Below are 19362 nucleotides of genomic sequence, written 5' to 3'. Positions count from 1 at the left end.
AGCAATCCATTCTATGCTAATAGGGTTTACCTTTTGGAATCACTCAGAGCTTCTGACTTGGGAAGGCCTTATAGTTAAGAACTTGGACTCTGAAATTAGTTTACCTAGCTCGTAGCTTCCACTACATATGATCCAGTTGTTTAGTCTCTTAAGTGAAGTCGCTCAGTCGTGTCCGACTCTGCGACCCCACGGACTGTAGCCTACCAGGCTCCTCAGTCTATGGAATTTTCCAGGCAAGAATACTGGAGTGGGTTGCCATTTCCTTCTCCAGGGAGTCTTCCCAACCCAGGGATTGAACCCGCGTCTCCCGTACCGCAGGCGGACACTTTACCGTCTGAGCCACAAGTCGTGTGCTACTCTTAAGACCCCCATGGAAAAAAAAAAAAAAAAGACCGCATGGACCATAGCCAGCCAGCCTCCTCTGTCCAAGAGATTTCCTGGAGTGAGTTGCCATTTTCTTCTCCAGGAGAATCTTCCCCACCCAGAGATGGAACTCGTGTCTCTTGCATTGGCACGCGGATTCCTTATCGCTGAGCCACCAGGGAACTTCAGGCAAATACCTTAAATCACTTGTGTTCCATCCACAGTTGTGAAAGAGTAATACCTACTCATGAAGTTATGAGAAATAAGCCAGAAAATATATAACAAAGCATTCAGTACAATGTCTGCCACATGAATATCAGCTGTGTTTGTTATTCATCAGGTCTGTGATAGAATCAGTTTTCTGTGTGTTTAGAAAGCTCCATATGTGATTTCCAAGGGCTCTCCTTGTGGCTCAGATGGTAAAGAATCTGTCTGCAGTTTAAGAGACCTGCGTTTGATCCCTGGGTCAGGAAGATCCTCTGGAGAAGGGAATTGCTACCCACTCCAGTGTGCTTGCCTGGAAAATCTGGAAAATCTCATAGACAGAAGAGCCTCGTGGGCTACAGTTCTTGAGGTTGCAGAGGGAGACAGGACTAAGCAACTAACACTTTCACTTTTCCTTTTTTTTTTTAAAGTAGGTGATTTCCATAACATTATTGAGGCTTCCAAAGGAGGAGCCAGTAGAGGTTTGGAGGAGCCAATGGAGGTTTCTTAAGTCAGAGAGTAGTAATAAATTTTTGTTACAGGAAAATTAGTGGCAACCTAGACTTAATTTTTGAGTCAGTTGTAGCAGTCCAAAGAAGAAATGGTAAGGGAGCAATTAAGATGGTGGCAATAAGGATAGAGAGAATGGGACAAATTCAGGGCGTATTAAGGTGGGATGATAAAACTGATGAGACGGGGGCAGTGAGTGAAAGTCGCTCAGTCGTGCCTGATTCTTTGTGACCCCCACGAACTATACAGTCTGTGGAATTCTCCAGGCCAGAATACTAGAATGGGTAGCTAGCTGTTCCCTTCTCCAGGATATCTTCCCAAACCAGGGATAGAATCCAGGCCTCCTGCATTGCAGGCAGATTCTTTACGAGCTGAGCCACGAGGGAAGCCCAGGAATACTAGAGTGGGTAGCCTATCCCTTCTCCAGCAGATCTTCGCAACCCAGGAATCAAACCGGGGTCCCCCACATTGCAGGCAAATTCTTTACCAGCTGAGCTACCAAGGAAGCCTGAGATGGGGGCAGAGTGGGTGGGAAAACTTAGCAGGATGTTCAACTTCCTGGCTTAGGCAACAGGGTGGTACCATTCAGAGAGGTAGAACAGACTACAAGATGAAGTTGAGGAAATAACTGAGTGGTTTTGAAAATGCTGAAATTGAGGTTTGTGTGACATCACAGGAGAGATGGCCAGTCGTCCTTCAGATGTACTGGTTTGAAGTTCTGCGGAAAGATATGGGCTGGGCTACAGGTCAAGGCAAAACCGTGAATGTGACTAATGTTACCAGAGTGTTTTCAAGTAAAAGGATAAAAAGAAGACGTGAGGGACTTCCTTGGTGGTCCAGTGGTTAGGAATCCACCTTGCAAAGAGGAGGCTGCAGGTCCATCCCTGGTCAGGAACTAAGACCCTAGATGCTGCAGAGCCACTAAGCCTCTGCACTGCAACAGAAGAAGCGCATGGTGCCACAATGAAGACCCAGAGCAGCGAAAAAAAAAAAGAGGATGGGAGCGGGGACTTCCCTGGCAGTCCAGTGGTTAAGACCCTGTGCTCCCTATTCAGGGGGCACAGATCGGGGAACTAAGATTGTGCATGCCACATGGCACAGCTTCAGCAAATAAAAGCAGATGGGAGCAGAGATAGGTGGCAGGATATTTAGTTGGCATTTGGGGCCTTGAGGGATGGTGGAGCCATGAACCCAAAGAGCCTAGGTCCCTGAGGATTTCATAGGACAAGCTGTCACACCAGCCCTAGGCTACCTGCCTCTAAGTAGAGAAATAATGCTCTATTTGCTAAAAATATTCAGTACTGTTATTTTATGTTTTACTCTCTTTTGAAGCAGAAGGTAATGTTATAGATTCATGGACTAAGGCTGAAACAGTTATTCTGGCTATCATAGTCCTACCTTTAGGCTCATTCTGATGCGTACCCTCAGATACTGAACATAGATAACATAAGCCCCCTAAAACACAAACTTACTTTCACAAACACAGATTTGTCCCCTCCAACACATATATTTGACACCCTTCCATACACATTCAATCCTCCATTATACCTACCCACCCCTGACTATGAAAAACACACTAACCTCATACAGACGAGCTGAGCTCCATTGATTTTGAGCTCATATTTTCATATTCTTACTATACCACTACTTAACACAAAAATTCAGTCCTTTAGATCCTCACTGATGCCATCTAGACACACCGACCTGATTTTCACTCTGTGACTCCTTAACACGTACAAACTGACCCCCTCACTCATACTCATTACTTCAGAGAACTGTGGTGTTGGAGAAGACTCTTGAGAGTCCCTTGGACTGCAAGGAGATCCAACCAGTCCATCCTAAAGATCAGTCCTGAATGTTCATTGGAAGGACTGATGCTGAAGCTGAAACTCCAATACTTTGGCCACCTGATGCGAAGAGCTGACTCATTGGAAAAGACTCTGATGCTGGGAAAGATTGAGGGCAGGAGGAGAAGGGGACGACAGAGGATGAGATGGTTGGATGGCATCATCTACTCAATGGACATGGGTTTGGGTGAACTCTGGGAGTTGGTGATAGGGAGGCGTGGCATGCTGCGGTTCATGAGGTCGCGGAGAGTCGGACACAACTGAGTGACTGAACTGAAGTGAACCCTGGGTTGGGAAGATACCCTGAGGAGGGCATGGCAACGCATTCCAGTATTCTTGCCTGGAGAATCCCCATGGGCAGATGAGCCTGACGGGCTACAGTTCATAGGGTCACAAAGAGTCATACACAACTGAAGAGACTTAGCACGCCCGCACCTTCAAATGCACACATACATCTTAAAGTACACACATTGGCCCTTGATAAACTTCATTGGCACCCATGAGCAGACATGCTTATTTCCTTCTTCAGACACATTTATTCTCCTCTATAAGAGAAAGTTTATTGACCAATAATGTGCTGGTAAATAATCACCTCTCTAGGTTGGAAGAGAGGTGCTCTGATTTATAGCATTTGCCAGTTTCCATAGTGTAAATACTCTGAGTATGCCCTTTGCTATTGTTTCAAGTTATCAGTGCTTTTGCAACCTGCTCACAAAATTACTGCCAATTTCACAATGCTCTTAGAAGCACTTTGGTCCAGTGCACCACTGAATGCTGACCAACCCAGATGCCCTCACTTGCTTTAAGTGACTATCGAGTCATGGGTCTTACTGCAAAGTGGCATAGAGCATGGGCTTATAATTCTCTGCCTCATGGAGGCAGTATAGTGCGTGGTGAACAGCTATTACATTATCATTATCTTGAAGGATTGTGATGAGGCTTTAAATTAAATGAGATTACCATGATTTTTAAAAACTGGTATTTACAAGTATGAACAAAAACAAGAGTAAAAAAAACCCACCAAAAGTTGAAAAAAAAATGATGTTTAGAAAGCACTGAGCACAAATGCCTGGCCCATAGTAAGACAGTTGTACAAAACTTTTAAAAATAACCCTTTCAGATTCATTGACTCACAGAGACACCCAAGATTGCAGAAATAAAGATCCAAACTCCTCCTCAATGCAGTCAGCTCTATCATGGAGAATCACTAAAATACATCCTCTGAGTAAAGGCATGCTCTAAATTGTGTGATGCATACTTTAAGAACTCAAGGAGTTTAAGGGAAAGGAAACCCAAAATGTTACAGCTGAAAGAGATTGTAAACTGGCAGGCCTCAGGCAAATTCAGTTCTCCAAGGAGTTTTATTTGGTCATCAGAATGCCTTTAGGGTCACATTTCTTTCCCATTTTCACAGTCCCAATCTTTCCCCTTGCTTTACATGCTCCTCACTCAGCTTATTTGGTTTACCAGCCCAGCCATTCAGCCAATCCAGTTTGCCAGCCCCTGAAATTAAGCTAATACTTTGGTTTTGTTTTTTTTTTTTTGCCCCTACATGCAGCATGAAGAACTTTGCTGTGTAGGGATAAAACCATTTACCTCTTCAGTGGAAGCGCAGTACTTTTTGTTTTGTTTTTTTAATTATGAAAATATGATAACACATACAGGAGGCTTGGAAAATACAGAACAAGGTTACATACAGATCCACTACATATTGAAATTAATTTTTAAGTAGATAAATTAAGATTTTTAGTTGGCATTTTAATAGGAAACTCTCAAGAATTAATAAAATGAATATACAGAGAAGTAGAAGGATATAGTAGACCTGAAAAGCATTATGAACCAGTTCAATATAATCAAGATTTATACAGCTTTCACATAAGAGTAGGATACAAATTCTATTCAAGTTCCCATAGACGATAAACTAAGAAACACTGGAAAATATCCAGGGACATAAGACCAAGTGCAAAAACTTGATGGTCAAAATTCCCATTTTCTTTTTTTTTCTTTTTTTTGCAACATAGTATTTCTTTATATTCTCAGCATTGGATTCAAAGTTTCAAGCCTCATTCAAAATTTTTTTTAAATCAGTAAGATAATAAACTTTCTAGACTTTAATCGGTAATAATACTAGATACCAAAATACATGAAACTATATCAAAGTTTCTAGTGAATATAAATTAGAAATCTAGCATTCTATTCATATTAAGTCCAACAAGTAGAATCAAAATGTCATAAATTGTTTAGCTAGTCAAACAGTGTAAGTTTTCCAAAATGTATATTATATATTATTTATGTGTACATATGAATACACCGAAGAACTATATAAAAAAGATGACCCAGATAACCATGATGGTGTGATCACTCACCTAGAGCCAGACATTCTGGAATGTGAAGTCAAGTGGGCCTTAGGAAGCCCACTTGAATCACTAAGAACAAAGCTAGTGGAGGTGATGGAATTCCAGTTAAGCTATTTCAAATCCTAAAAGATGATGCTGTGAAAGTGTTGCACTCAATATGCAAGCAAATCTGGAAAACTCAAAGGTGGCCACAGGACTGGAAAATGTCAGTTTTCATCTCAATCCCAAAGAAAGGGAATGCAAAAGAATGTTCAAACTAGCACACAATTGCACACATCTCACATGCTAGCAAAGTAATGCTCAAAATTCTCCGAGCCAGGCTTCAACAGTACATGAACCTTGAACTTCCAGATGTTCAAGTTGGATTTAGAAAAGGCAGAGGAACCAAAGATCAAATTGCCAACATCCACTGGATCATCAAAGAAGCAAAAGAATTCCAGAAAAATATCTACTTCTGTTTTACTAACTACACCAAAGCCTTTGACTGTGGATCACAACAAACTGCGGAAAATTCTTCACTATATGCAGGTCAAGAAGCAACAGTTAGAACTATACATGAAACAACAGACTGGTTCAAAATCAGGACAGGAGTACGTCAAGGTAGTATATTGTCACCCTGCTTATTTAACTTACACGCAGAATACATCATGCAAAACGCTGGGCTGGATGAAGCACAAGCTGGAGTCAAGATGGCCGGGAGAAATATCAATCACCTCAGATATGCAGATGGCACCACCCTTATGGCAGAAAGTGAAGAGGAACTCAAAAGCCTCTTGATGAAAGTGAAAGAGGAGAGTGAAAAAGTTGGCTTAAAACTCAACATTCAGAAAACTAAGATCATGGCATCCGGTCCCATCACTTCATGGCAAATAGATGGGGAAACAATGGAAACAGTGACAGATGTTTTTTTGGTGGGGGAAGGGCCTCCAAAATCACTACAGATGGTGACTGCAGCCATGAAATTAAAAGACACTTGTTCCTTGGAAGAAAAGCTCTGACCAACCAACATAACATATTAAAAAGCAGAGACATTACTTTACCAAAAAAGATCCACCTAGTCAAAGCTATGCTTTTTCAAGTAGTCATGTATGAATGTGAGCGTTGGACTATAAAGAAAGCTGAGCACCAAAGAATTTATGCTTTTGAACTGTGGTATTGGAGAAGACTTTTGAGAGTCCCTTGGACCGATGAAGAAGCTCTATACAGTCAGCAGAAACAAGACCGGGAGCTGACTGTGGCTCAGATCATGAACTCCTTATTGCCAAATTCAGACTTATATTGAAGAAAGTGGGGGAAACCATTAGATCATTCAGGTATGACCTAAATCAAATCCCTTATGATTATACAGTGGAAGTGAGAAATAGATTTAAGGGACTAGATCTGATAGACAGAGTGCCTGATGAACTATGGATGGAGGTTCGTGACATTGTACAGGAGACAGGGATCAAGACCATCCCCATGGAAAAGAAATGCAAAAAAGCAAAATGGCTGTCTGAGGAGGCCTACAAATAGCTGTGAAAAGAAGGGAAGTGAAAAGCAAAGGAGAAAAGGAAAGAAATAAGCATCTGAATGCAGAGTTCCAAAGAATAGCAAGGAGAGATAAGAAAGACTTCCTCAGCGATCAATGCAAAGAAATAGAGGAAAACAACAGAATGGGAAAGACTAGAGATCTCTTCAAGAAAATTAGAGATACCAAGGGAACATATCATGCAAAGATGGGCTCGATAAAGGACAGAAATGGTCTAGACCTAACAGAAGTAGAAGATATTAAGAAGAGGTGGCAAGAATACACAGAAGCACTGTACAAAAAAGAGCTTCACGACCCAGATAATCACGATGGTGTGATCACTCACCTAGAGCCAGACATCCTGAAATGTGAAGTCAAGTGGGCCTTAGAAAGCATAGCTACAAACAAAGCTAGTGGAGGTGATGGAATTCCAGTTGAGCTATTTCAAATCCTGAAAGATGATGCTGTGAAAGTGCTGCACTCAATATGCCAGCAAATTTGGAAAACTCAGCAGTGGCCACAGGACTAGAAAAGGTCAGTTTTCATTCCAATGTCAAAGAAAGGCAATGCCAAAGAATGCTCAAACTACCGCACAATTGCACTCATCTGCTGCTAAGTCGCTTCAGTCGTGTCTGACTCTGTGCGACCCCATAGACGGCCTCCCGCCAGGCTCCCCCGACCCTGGAATTCTCCAGGCAAGAACACTGGAGTGGGTTGCCATTTCTTTCTCACTCACTCATCTCACATGCTAGTAAAGTGATGCTTAAAATTCTCCAAGCCAGGCTTCAGCAATACGTCAACTGTGAACTTCCAGATAGTCAAGCTGGTTTTAGAAAAGGCAGAGGAACCAGAAATCAAATTGCCAACATCTGCTAGATCATGGAAAAAGCAAGAGAGTTCCAGAAAAACATATATTTCTGCTTTATTGACTATGCCAAAGCCTTTGACTGTGTGGATCACAATCAACTGTGGAAAATTCTGAAAGAGATGGGAATACCAGACCACCTAACCTGCCTCTTGAGAAACCTGTATGCAGGTCAGAAAGTGACAGTTAGAACTGGACATGGAACAACAGACTGGTTCCAAATAGGAAAAGCAGTACATCAAGGCTGTCTATTGTCACCCTGCTTATTTAACTTCTATGCAGAGTACATCATGAGAAACGCTGGGCTGGATGAAGCACAAGCTGGAGTCAAGATGGCCGGGAGAAATATCAATCACCTCAGATATGCAGATGACACCCCCCTTATGGCAGAAAGTGAAGAGGAGCTAAAAAGCCTCTTGATGAAAGTGAAAGATGAGTGAAAAAGTTGGCTTAAAACTCAACATTCAGCAAATTAAGATCATGGCATCTGGTCCCATCACTTCATGACAAATAGACGGGGAAACAGTGGAAAGAGCGTCAGACTTAGTGTTTTTGGGCTCCAAAATCACTGCAGATGGCGATTGCAGCCATGAAATTAAAAGACGCTTACTCCTTGGAAGGAAAGTTATGACCAACCTAGATAATATATTCAAAAGCAGAGATATTACTTTGCCAACAAAGGTCCGTCTAGTCAAGGCTATGGTTTTTCCAGTGGTCATGTATGGATGTGAGAGTTGGACTGTGAAGAAAGCTGAGTGCCAAAGAATTGATGCTTTTGAACTGTGGTGTTGGAGAAGACTCTTGAGAGTCCCTTGAACTGCAAGGAGATCCAACCAGTCCATCCTTAAGGAGATCAGCCCTGGGTGTTCATTGGAAGGACTGATGCTGAAGCTGAAATTCCAATACTTTGGCCACCTCATGTGAAGAGTTGACTCATTGTTTGAAAAGACTCTGATGCTGGGAGGGATTGAAGGCAGGAGGAGACAGGGACGACGAAGGATGAGATGGTTGGATGGCATCACCGATGTGATAGACAGGGGTTTGAATAAACTCTGGGAGTTGGTGTTGGACAGGAAAACCTGGTGTGCTGGAGTACTTGGGGTTGCGAAGAGTAGGACACGACTGAGTGACTGAATTGAACTGACTGATGAATACAAAAACTTTTCTAATATGCTTGATAAAGGCTTGAGAAAGAACATTAAAAAATGATGGAGAAATTGGAAAACACAAGCTAAATTAAATGGGAACACTGAAGATGAAATAGAAAAAGTGAAACTAGATAAAAGTAAAAATCTTCATATAGTCTAATTGTTTTTAAACACAGCTGCTCATTAGAAACACATCTGGATCTTCGGAGGAAAAAAAGCAATACCTGGGCATTTGTATTTGTCAAAAAATTCTGAGTTAATTCTGATATGCATCTGAATTTTAAAAAGTAATTGCAGGTTTTTCTATTAAATAGTAGTTTTAGTGATTTAGAATTCTATCATTTTCTGTTGGCCAGTCATGATACAATGCTATTAAGTGAATAATAGTTACATAATTACAATAGTAAAAGATGCTTATCAATTTTCACAATCAATAGTCAGGCAAAAAATAAAAGATAATTATAGTTGCAAGCCATAATGGAAACATGATTAACCTAACAATATAAAATAGATACAATTGGTTAAGTAATGGTGTATGAAGTGCATACGTGTACATATTTCATCAACAGTCCTACTGGTAGAACCATTTACTTAATCATAGTATGAGATGGTGACTGCCTGGACACTAAGGTTATGCCCGATACTAGTCAAGGCTATGGTTTTCCAGTGGTCATGTATGGATGTGAGAGTTGGACTGTGAAGAAGGCTGAGGGCCGAAGAATTGATGCTTTTGAACTGTGGTGTTGGAGAAGACTCTAGAGAGTCCCTTGGACTGCCAGGAGATCCAACCAGTCCATTCTGAAGGAGATCAGCCCTGGGATTTCTTTGGAAGGAATGATGCTGAAGCTGAAACTCCAGTACTTTGGCCACCTCATGTGAAGAGTTGACTCATTGGAAAAGACTCTGATGCTGGGAGGGATTGGGGGCAGGAGGAGAAGGGGACGACAGAGGATGAGATGGTTGGATGGCATCACTGACTCGATGGACGCGAGTCTGAGTGAACTCCGGGAGTTGGTGATGGACAGGGAGGCCTGGCGTGCTGCGATTCATGGGGTCGCAAAGAGTCGGACATGACTGAGCAACTGAACTGAACTGAACTGATTGATGGTCCTCTGGGTGGAGAAGGAAATGGCAACCTACGCCAGTATTCTTGCCTGGAGAATCCCAGGGATGGGGGTGCCTGGTGGACTGCCATCTGTGGAGTCGCACGAGTCAGACACAATGGAAGCGGCTTAGCAGCAGCAGCAACATGGTTCTCTGGGTGGCACTAGGGGTAAAGAACCCGCCTACCAATGCAGGAGATGTAAGAGATGTGTGTTTGATCCCTGGGTTGGGAAGATCCCCTGGAGGAGGACATGGCAACCCACTCCAGTATTCTTGCTTGAAGAATCCCATGGACAGAGGAGGCTGGTGGGTTGCTGAAGTGACTTAGCATGCACATTATCGTTTTGTTAATTGTTCGGGTTTGTTTTGTGTTGGTCTTTTCCTTCTCTTGTGTTTCCCGCCTTGAGAAGTTCCTTTATCATTTGTTGTAAAGCTGGTTTGGTGATGCAGAATTCTCTTAACTTTTGCTTGTCTGGAAAGTTTTCCTTGCTGAGTAGAGTATTCTTGGTTGTAGGTTCTTCCCTTTCAACACTTTAAATAATCTTGCTATTCCCTCTGGCTTGTAGTGTTTCTGTTGAGAAATCAGCTGATAACTTACAGGAGTTTCTTTTTATTTGTTGTTTTTCCCTTGTTGCTTTTAGTGTTTTATCTTTGTCTTTAATTTTTGTCAGTTTGATTACTATGCGTCTCAGTGTGTTCCTCCTTGGGTTTATCCTGCCTGGGACTCTGTGCTGCCTGGACTTGGTTGACTATTTCCTTTCCCATGTTAGGAAAGCTTTCAGCTATTACCTCTTCAAATATTTTCTCAGGTCCTTTCTCTCTCTCTTTTCCTTTTGGAACCCCTCTAGGGGTTTGCATTATAATGCAAATGTCGGTGCCTTTAATGTTGTCCCAGAGGTCTCTTAGGCTGTCTTCATTTTTTTTTTCATTCTTTTTTCTATATTCTGTTGTGCAGTAATGATTCCCACCATCCTTTTCTTCAGATCACTTAACTGTTCTTCTGCTTCATTTATTCTGCTATTGATTCCTTCTAATATATTGTTCATCTCTGTTTGTTTTTTAGTTCTTCTGAGTGTTAGTCATTCAGTCATGTCCTACCCTTTGTGACCCCACCCCATGGACTACAGTCCATGAGACCCCATGGACTGTAGCCCATCAGGCTCCTCTGTGAAATTCTCCAGGCAAGAATACTGGAGTGGGTTGCCATTCCGTTCTCCAGAGGATCTTCCCAACCTAGCGGATTACATTTGAGTCTCTTGCATTGCAGGCAGATTCTTTACTGTCTGAACCACCAGGGAACCGTTCTTCTAGGTCTTTGATAAAAATTTCTTGTATCTTCTCCATTCTGTTTCCAAGATCCTGGATCATCCTCACTATCATTCTGAATTCTTTTTCTGGAAGGTTGCCTGTCTCCACTTATTTAGTTGTTTTTCTGGGGTCTTATCTTGTCCCTTCATCTGGGACATAACTCTGCTTTTTCATCCTGATTAACTTTCTGTGGTGTGACTTTCATTCTAACTGCTGTGAGATTGTGGTTCTTCTCACTTCTTCTGTCTGCCCTTTGGTGAATGAGGCTTGTGTAAGTTTCCTGATGAGAGGGACTATGTGGGGAAAACTGTGTCTTGTTCTGGTGGGTAGGGCCTTGCTCAGTAAAGCTTTAATCCAATTATCTCTTGATGGGTGAAGTTGATCCCTCCCTGTAAGTTGTTTGGCTTGAGGCCACCTGGCCCTGGAGTCTCTGGGCTCTATGGCAGGGTTAATGGTGAACTCCAAGAGGACTTAAGCCATGGGCCTCAGGACTGCTGCTGCCAGGACCCCATCCCTGGGGTGAATCACTGCCAACCCATGCCTCCACAGGAGGCCCTCCAACACTAGCAAATAAGTCAGGTTCAGTCTCCTGTGGGGTCACTGTTCCTTTCCCTTGGGTCTTGGTGCACACAGATATTGTTTGTGCCCTCCAAGAGTTGAGTCTCTGTTTCCCCTAGTCCTGTAGAAGTCCTGTAATCAAATGTGGCTGTCCTTCAAAGTCAGATTCCCTGGGAATTCCCAGTCGCTTTGCTGGATCCGTAAGCTGAGAAGCCTTACGTGGGGCTCAGAACCTGCACAACAGTGGGAGAATTTCTCTGATATTATTGTTCTCCAGTTTGTGGGTCACCCACTTGGCGTGTATGGGATTTGATTTTATCGTGATTGTGACCCTGCTACCATCTTGTTGTGGCTTCTTCTTTGTCTTTGGACGTGGGGTATCTTTTTTGGTGGGTCCAGAGTCCTCCTGTCCATGGTTGTTCAACAACTAGTTTCAATTTTGTTGCTTTTTTGATAGGGATGAGTGCGCGTCCTTCTACTCGACTATCTTGAACCAGGAGCCAGAAGCGCAGTCTTAATCCCTGGACCACCAGAGAAGTCCTAATACCCCCATGTTTGTAAATTGATGCTTCATGTGTGAATAATAATAACAAAAGTTACTTTGTGCCAAGCATTATCTTAAAATTCTTCAACTCTATGAAGTGAGTACTTTTTAATCTTTTTACAGACAAGAAACTGAGCATCAGAGAGAGGGAGGAACTAACTTGCCAAGTCACAGACCTAGAGTGATTTGAATCTAGGTGTGTTTGACTCTAGTCTGCTAAGACGTGACTAGATCAAGGGGATAGGGGGACATTAGTAAAGACAACCTAAACTAAGTGGGAAGGAGAGACAGCCTTGCCTTCTGTGGATGCAGGGCAGTGAGAGAAGGCAGCACACCAAGGTGGAAAAGTCTTGAAACACAGAAAGAAAGAGGTATTGACTTTTGGACAAACTGAGTTCTCCCACTTAACTTCACCTTCCCTGCCATCTCCCTAGTGTGAAACCTGGAATCCTGCAAGAGAGATTTCTTGTTCATTCCTCTTCATCTCAATATAATTCTTACCATCATCAGTATGATTGGAGATGTAAATAGATCTTGTCTGACTGCCCCCTGCTCAAACTCCTTCAAGGACCTGCCCTTACACTAAGGATAACATCCCAAAGCTTTACTGTGGCCTTTGAGGCCCTGCTTCTGCCTACCTTCCCAGTCTCCACTTGTGCTCTTCTCTCCACCCCATTGCCCATTTTGCCATAGAACAATACTACCGGCTAATAGTTATTGTCTCTCTTCACCATTTGGCCATTTAATCCTTCAGATCTCACTCAGCTTAGGGTTTCCCTGGTGGTTCAGTGGTAAAGAATCCACCTGTCAATGCATGAAACATGGGTTCCATCCCTAGTCTGGGAAGATCCCACATGCTGCGAAGCAGCTGAGCATTTGTGCAACAACTGTTGAGCCTGAGCTCTAGAGCCCACGTGGCACAGCTACTGAAGCCCGAGCACCCTAGAGGCTGTGCTCCGCAACCAAAGACGTCCTCACGGTGAGAAGCCAGTAAGTCACAGAGTAGCCCCCCGTCACAGCAACTAGAGGAAAGCCCACACAGCAAGGAAGACCCAGCACAGCCAAAGAGAAAGAAATGTTTAAAAATTCTCATTCAGCTTAAGCATCATTTTCTCAGAGAGGCCCTCCTGATTGCCTACTCCGTCTATGAGGCTTCTCTGTTGCATGCAGAATCTTCAGTTGTGGGATCTAGTTCCCTGACTAGGGATCAAACCTGGGTCCCCTGCTTTGGGAGTGCAGAGTCTTAGCCACTGGACCACCAGGGAAGTCCCTGTTTGTATAAAGATTAAGGTATGTCTTCATCACTAGACTGTAAACCCCTTGGGGACAATGATTGTGTCTGTTTCCATCACTGCTGTATACTCAGTGTTAAGCATAATCCCTGCCTGTGTTAGGTTTCCAATAAGTGTTCATGAAACAATCGATGAATTAACAGATAGGTAAGAGCCATACCTCCTTTTCACTGAGTAGTGCACACACAGACAAACGTCCAGTTAGTCATCAGTAGACACGTAAGTTTTGACAATGAGCACAAACATTTATTTCAGCTTAAACTTAGTTTGGTTCCTTTGGAGTATCTTGGAGTGGAGCTGAAGCAGGAGCTGAGTAAATGAAGGGCAGAGTCCAGTTCTGAGCTTGGGTTTGGTCAGAGTCACTGAAACCTGTGCAGAGTGGAGAGAGGAGGGGAATATCTCAGCTTGGAGTCAGCAAAGTAAGTGTATTCTGGCACCCAGCCATAGTTCAACTCCTCCTACCTCCAAATTACCTTTCTAAAGGTAATTATTCCAAAAAGTGCATAGACTGTCACCCACTTTACCAAGGAGATTTTCTCATACTCTTTTCTCCATTGTTCTGGCCACATAGGGTCCTTCTAACCCTCTTACAGGAAGCCATTCCAGATTTGTTCCCTCAGTCCCTCAACTTCCCATCACTGAAGCCTGAATTTGTTTTGGTTTCTGCACCTCGGTGTCTGCATCTTCAATGAATGTCCTGTCTCACTGTTCGAGTGGCTGGATCTCTCCATGGTTTTGAGCCATCCCTTGCTTCTAAGACATGATATTAATAAACTGAAAGACTTCCTAGCTGAGGAGGAGGATTCAAGGATTACTGGGACCAGCTGGGGCTACAGAGAAGGGCAACGTTCCTCCAACTCTAGGGGTTTCACCACTGAGAAGCTGCCGTGGCACACGGGTACTGAGGGAAAGCTGAGGATGCTATGGTCTTGGGTGGGTAGGGCAGGTGAGAGCAGCATCTCACCTGGAGGAAACTGAGGAAGAAGTGAAAGTGGTACCACGATCTGTCAACATTACCAAACTCTTAACACTCTGCACATGTTCTTGTCACCCTTTTCCTAGCATTATCTTATTCAAACCCCACCAAATCCTATGAAGTGGTTTAAATAACCCTGACTTTCACAAAAATGCCTCTTTGTGACTCCATGGACCGTAGCTTCCAGGCTCCTCTGTCCATGGGATTTTCCAGGCAAGAGTACTGGAGCGGGTTGCCATTTCCTTCTCCAGGGGATCTTCCCAGCCCAGGGATCGAACCTGGGTCTCCTGCATTGCAAGCAAACCCTTTACCATCTGAGCCCCCTGGGAAGTCTCAAGTTTCAGAGAGTGTAAGTAAGTTGTCAGCCTGTGTTGGGGTGAAGATCTGAACCCACGTCTGACTCCTGAGTGAGAGCTCGCAACCAATATGCAAGATGCCCAAAGCTGCCAGACTCCCACCTGAGCCTGCAGAGCTCCATCTGATCCACCATCCAGGCCAGCAGCTCTCGAATCAGTAAACGCTTTAGCAAATCTTCATCACTGGGGTTCTTGGGTAGGGAACTACAAAGGAGAAAGCCTCTGGCAGGCCCCTTAAGCCCGGGCCCCACCCAGAGAGAGTAAACACAGGGGCTGGGACTCCGGCGTGGTGGGACAAGGTGGGGCGGGGGTGGGGGGTACAAGTCAACACAGCTGCCTCTCAGTTGTCTCAGCTTTCAAAGCTCCGCCCAGATCTGTCCGCCAGGGAATGAATATAGGCTCTTCCATACAGGCAAAGACAACAATTCTGGTGGGAGACATCCCTCCCACCCACCTCTACAAGTTTCCCAGAGTGTATTCCAACCCCGCCAGAGATTACTTTGGGAATGTTCACTCTTTAGAATGATGTGTGTCAATTCCTCAGCTTCCTACAGAGACAGGGTAACTGATTTCAGGGGACTGGCCTTGGAAGGTTCCTTGTTCCATAAAAGCCTTCCTGAAGTTTAGCAGACAAAAGGGGAGAAGCCAGTTTCTGAAGTCCCTCCAGGAGCCTCTCCTGGACTTGGTGACTCTGCACATTAAGTCATCAATCTTAGAAATTCTAACCCCAAATCCCCTCCCAGGACCTCCACCCCCATTCCTCCTAGGCTATTCCCTTAGGCTTGGGCTGATCTCCAGGAGCTCTGTGAAGACCCCTCTTTGAATTCTGGGTAGAAGAGGATGCTTGTCTGGGGTCTAGCCCTGCTCTGGAGTCTGGGAAAGGGAACAATGAGCGGGGAGTGAGTCGGAGGCCCCACCCCCACCCCTTCCCCTGCGGGCCGACTCACCCCTGCTCCTCCTTTGCCTCCTCCTTCCTGTTAGACTGATGGGCCAGCTCTAAGGCCCCAGCCTCCCTCTGGGTGATGTTGTGTATCCAGCTGGTAAAATAAAGATTAGGGAATAGGTGGGGCCAGGGGCGATTCCAGATATTCTCCAGTCCAAAGAAGCTCCAACCATTTGGTACCTCAGCCCAAGGAGCAGAGGGTACCTCTTTCTTCAGTCAACCTCCCAACTGCTTGTCTTCAGCTCCCAGTGAAAAGCTTTTCAAAAGCTACCATGCAGGTCAAACAGCAAAGTCAGGGAAAGAGACTTTGCAAAGAGAAGACGGAGATCAACTCGTCTTATTTCCAAAGTCTGAAGCTGCCACCACTGAAGAGTCATTGGCAGCAGTTCAGCTCCTCTGCCTTCATCCCCAGCCCCCTAGGGATCCTCTCTGAGCCCAATACACCTTCCCTGACCCTTCCCCTTAGAAGCAAAGGATTGGAAAATTGCCCACATCCTGCCCTCAGACTGGACTGCTGCCTGAGCCAGGAGCCCAGGCAGGACTGCCATGCAATTCAGCTCCCGATCAGCACCTAAGAGAAGGCTACACTGGGCTTGTGCATCACACGGGGCACAGGGAGCAGGGGGTGGGGGTGCACGTGACTCACTCGCTCTTCTTCCCCTTCTGCGCCAGTAGCCAGTTCACAAAGTCTTGTTGGCGGATCTTGTCCATGGCGATACTGTAGTCACTGATGAAGGTGCCCTCAGCATACCTGGCTGCTCGAGGCTGGGAGCCACTGGCCTTAGAGTGGAACCTGAGGAGCAGGGAGGAAAGAGAGAGGGAAACCGAGGTGCCACAGAAGGAGCAGAGAGAGCAATGATAAATGATGGTCACCACCATTTGAAAAGGAAGCAGCCCATTTCTTGGGAGTCAGTTTTTATGGAGTCACCCTTTTGTCCATGCATCACACACCTGGGACTTTATCCTCAACTCAAGAGCCCACTTCCTGCATCCTCAATACGTGAGGCTCTGGCTTCTGGGCAAAGATCAGAGGTTCCCCTTGTCCCCAAGGACTGAATCAAAGGTCCCTCCTTCGCTCCTTTTGTCCTGGTGCCACCCAATTCAGTTATTTGGTTCTCAGTTTCCTAATAATGGGTTTTCCTGGTGGCTCAGATGGTAAAGCGTCTGCCTGCAATGCAGGAGACCTGAGTTCTGTTCCTGGGTCAGGAAGATTCCCTGGGGAAGGAAATGGCAACCCACTTCAGTACTCTTGCCTGGAGAATTCCATGGACAGAGGAGCCTGGTAGGCTACAGTCCATGGGGTTACAAAAAGTCAGACATGACTGGGTGACTTCACTTTCACTTTTCCTAATAAGAGTGAGCTCTTATAAAACAGGACTTAATATGAGTCAGGTCCTATACAAGTCCTTTAATACATAAATTCATTGTGTAGGAGGTACATGTCTTTGGTGAGTGAGGCAACCACGATGCAGAGAGATGAATTTAGCACACAGCGCAAGCATGACCAGGGCTGACCCTCAGCTAGTCTGGGTCCAGGTCTACGGTCTTTAACTTCTACACGATGTTGTCTCTCCTTGCACTTGTCTGTGCCTCAAACTTACGTGGCCAAGTTGATAGGGCCATACGGTTTGTCCTTGCATCTGAGAAGGCCTAACTCTACTCAGACATGTCTCTCTTGGTCTCCCCAACACACAAACAGATTCCCCTTCTGTGGCTGTGTGTGTGTTCAGTGGCTAAGTCGTGTCTGACTGTTTGCAACCCCACGGACTGCAGCACACCAGGCTTCCCTGCCCTTCACTTTATTTCCCCCTATTATATTCACTCATAACCTTCTCTGCCTCTCCTCACAGCACTCATGACAGTTTGAAGTTTGCTTAGATGGGTCTTTGGCTTCCCCGTGGATCTATACACTCCATGAGGACAGGTGGCATTTGTGGGCCACTCTTCCTGTGTATCCCTGGTGCCGAGCACACAGGAAGCTTCCTATAAAATCTGATCAAATGCACAAATAAATGAGCAGTTAAGGCTTTCATCAGGGAGATACTACCACCTACTTCAGCCACTTCACTGCTGAGAAGTCCTTCTAGAGATTTAACTACAATCTCTTCAGCTGCAACAGTAGCTGGTAAAAAATACTCCCTGGTTCTAGCCTCGTTCTTTCTTCTCGGCCTGGGATTCCTCCCTTTCTTACTTGTCTCTTGAAAATCAGAACCCAATCATCCCCCCAGCCACCTGACCCCTCCTTCTCACCCTAGCTTGGAGTGATCCTCTTCTTTCTCCCCCAGCACCACTGCCAGGAGCAGGGACACCACCAGCAGGGAGAAGGTCTTCATGGCCAACATCTTCCAAGGGTTCTTTCCTGAGATAAGAGAGAAAAGGACAAGGGTGAGAGGGAAGCCCTGTGCTGAGGGGGCAGCCAGTATGGTGGTGCACTTAGGAGCCCTGGAGCCTGTGGGGAATCTGGAAGCTGGGGGCCAGGCCTTGGGAGTTAGAGCTTTTCTAAGATGCTGGAGAAACACCTTGGGGATGGTGAGGGGTGCTGGCATAAGAGCTAGAATGGACATTAGAAGGCACGTGGAACCTGGCCAAGAGTGAACCTGTTTTGGGGGTTTTAGGAGGAGTCTAAGCAGGCAGGAAGGAGGGCAGCAGGGGGCAATCGTGGCAGGAGAAAGCAGTGAAGGCTTGTATGTCTGGATGGCTCCCTTCCTGGCCCCCATGGCTAGACATCATGGGCATGTGAACTGGCAAGATTCTCACCTCCAGAGTCTCCAGCCAGCCTTCCAGATCTCAAGTTGGCTGTCACCTAAATCATTGCAGCCCTCTTGTCCAAAGTGAAAATTGCAAATAGAAGCCCCCTCCACTTCTCAGACTTCACTGTCCCTACTCAGGGGTGTCTGATGCTTCTGGTAAGGGTGAGCCCCATTTCCGCAGGGCATCTTCAGCAGAACTTTCCTTAGATGCTTTGGTGCTTTGAACACCAAACAAGAACAAGCTCTGAGCACCAAAGCTAGCTCTAGAGATGTGTAGGCTGCAAGACCCTGCCTTCCTGCCTTCTCACCTGGGTGTTAAAGGAACCCTTAGAGCCACCTTCTTATTACTTGTATAGAAGAGAAGTGCTAGGGTGCCAAGCACTTCAGGGGTGCCGAGACCCACCCCCCTCCAGCATCTCGTCCATGGCCACCCCTTCCCAGCTGCTCTCTTACCAGGCTTCCTTTCCAGCTTGCCCAGAAGGACAGGGCAGGGGTCTTCTCCTCCTCCCTCCTGGCCCTTCAGAGCCTGTCTCAGGAAAGTTTGCCCTGGCTCCTTTATATCCAGACATCACTGATCTGCTGATTAGCCTAAAAGCATCTTATCTCAAGAAATTAAGCCCACAGCACCCGCCACATTAAGTCCATTTTACATGTAATAAAGTTGTCCTTTCCACGTGGACTGTGCTAATTGGTGATTAACATTTGGGGATCTCCAGCTGTTGTCTGGGCT

General features: G+C 45.2%; 1 protein-coding gene across 1 annotated transcript; it reads right to left on the bottom strand.

Annotated features, from left to right (window-relative positions):
* On the bottom strand, positions 13837-19132 carry GIP (gastric inhibitory polypeptide). Its single transcript, XM_005693697.2, has 6 exons — positions 19107-19132; positions 18133-18241; positions 16529-16675; positions 15887-15976; positions 15042-15143; positions 13837-13976 (listed from the first exon to the last, which is right to left on the bottom strand). The coding sequence occupies exons 2-6, from the start codon at positions 18222-18224 to the stop codon at positions 13967-13969; spliced, it is 441 nt and encodes a 146-aa protein (XP_005693754.2). The 5' UTR covers positions 18225-18241; positions 19107-19132; the 3' UTR covers positions 13837-13966.

Source organism: Capra hircus, chromosome 19 (genome assembly GCF_001704415.2).
Source record: "Capra hircus breed San Clemente chromosome 19, ASM170441v1, whole genome shotgun sequence".
Classification (NCBI taxonomy): domain Eukaryota; kingdom Metazoa; phylum Chordata; class Mammalia; order Artiodactyla; family Bovidae; genus Capra; species Capra hircus.
Note: the sequence above shows the minus strand (reverse complement) of the source record. Positions and strands in the feature narration are given on the sequence as shown.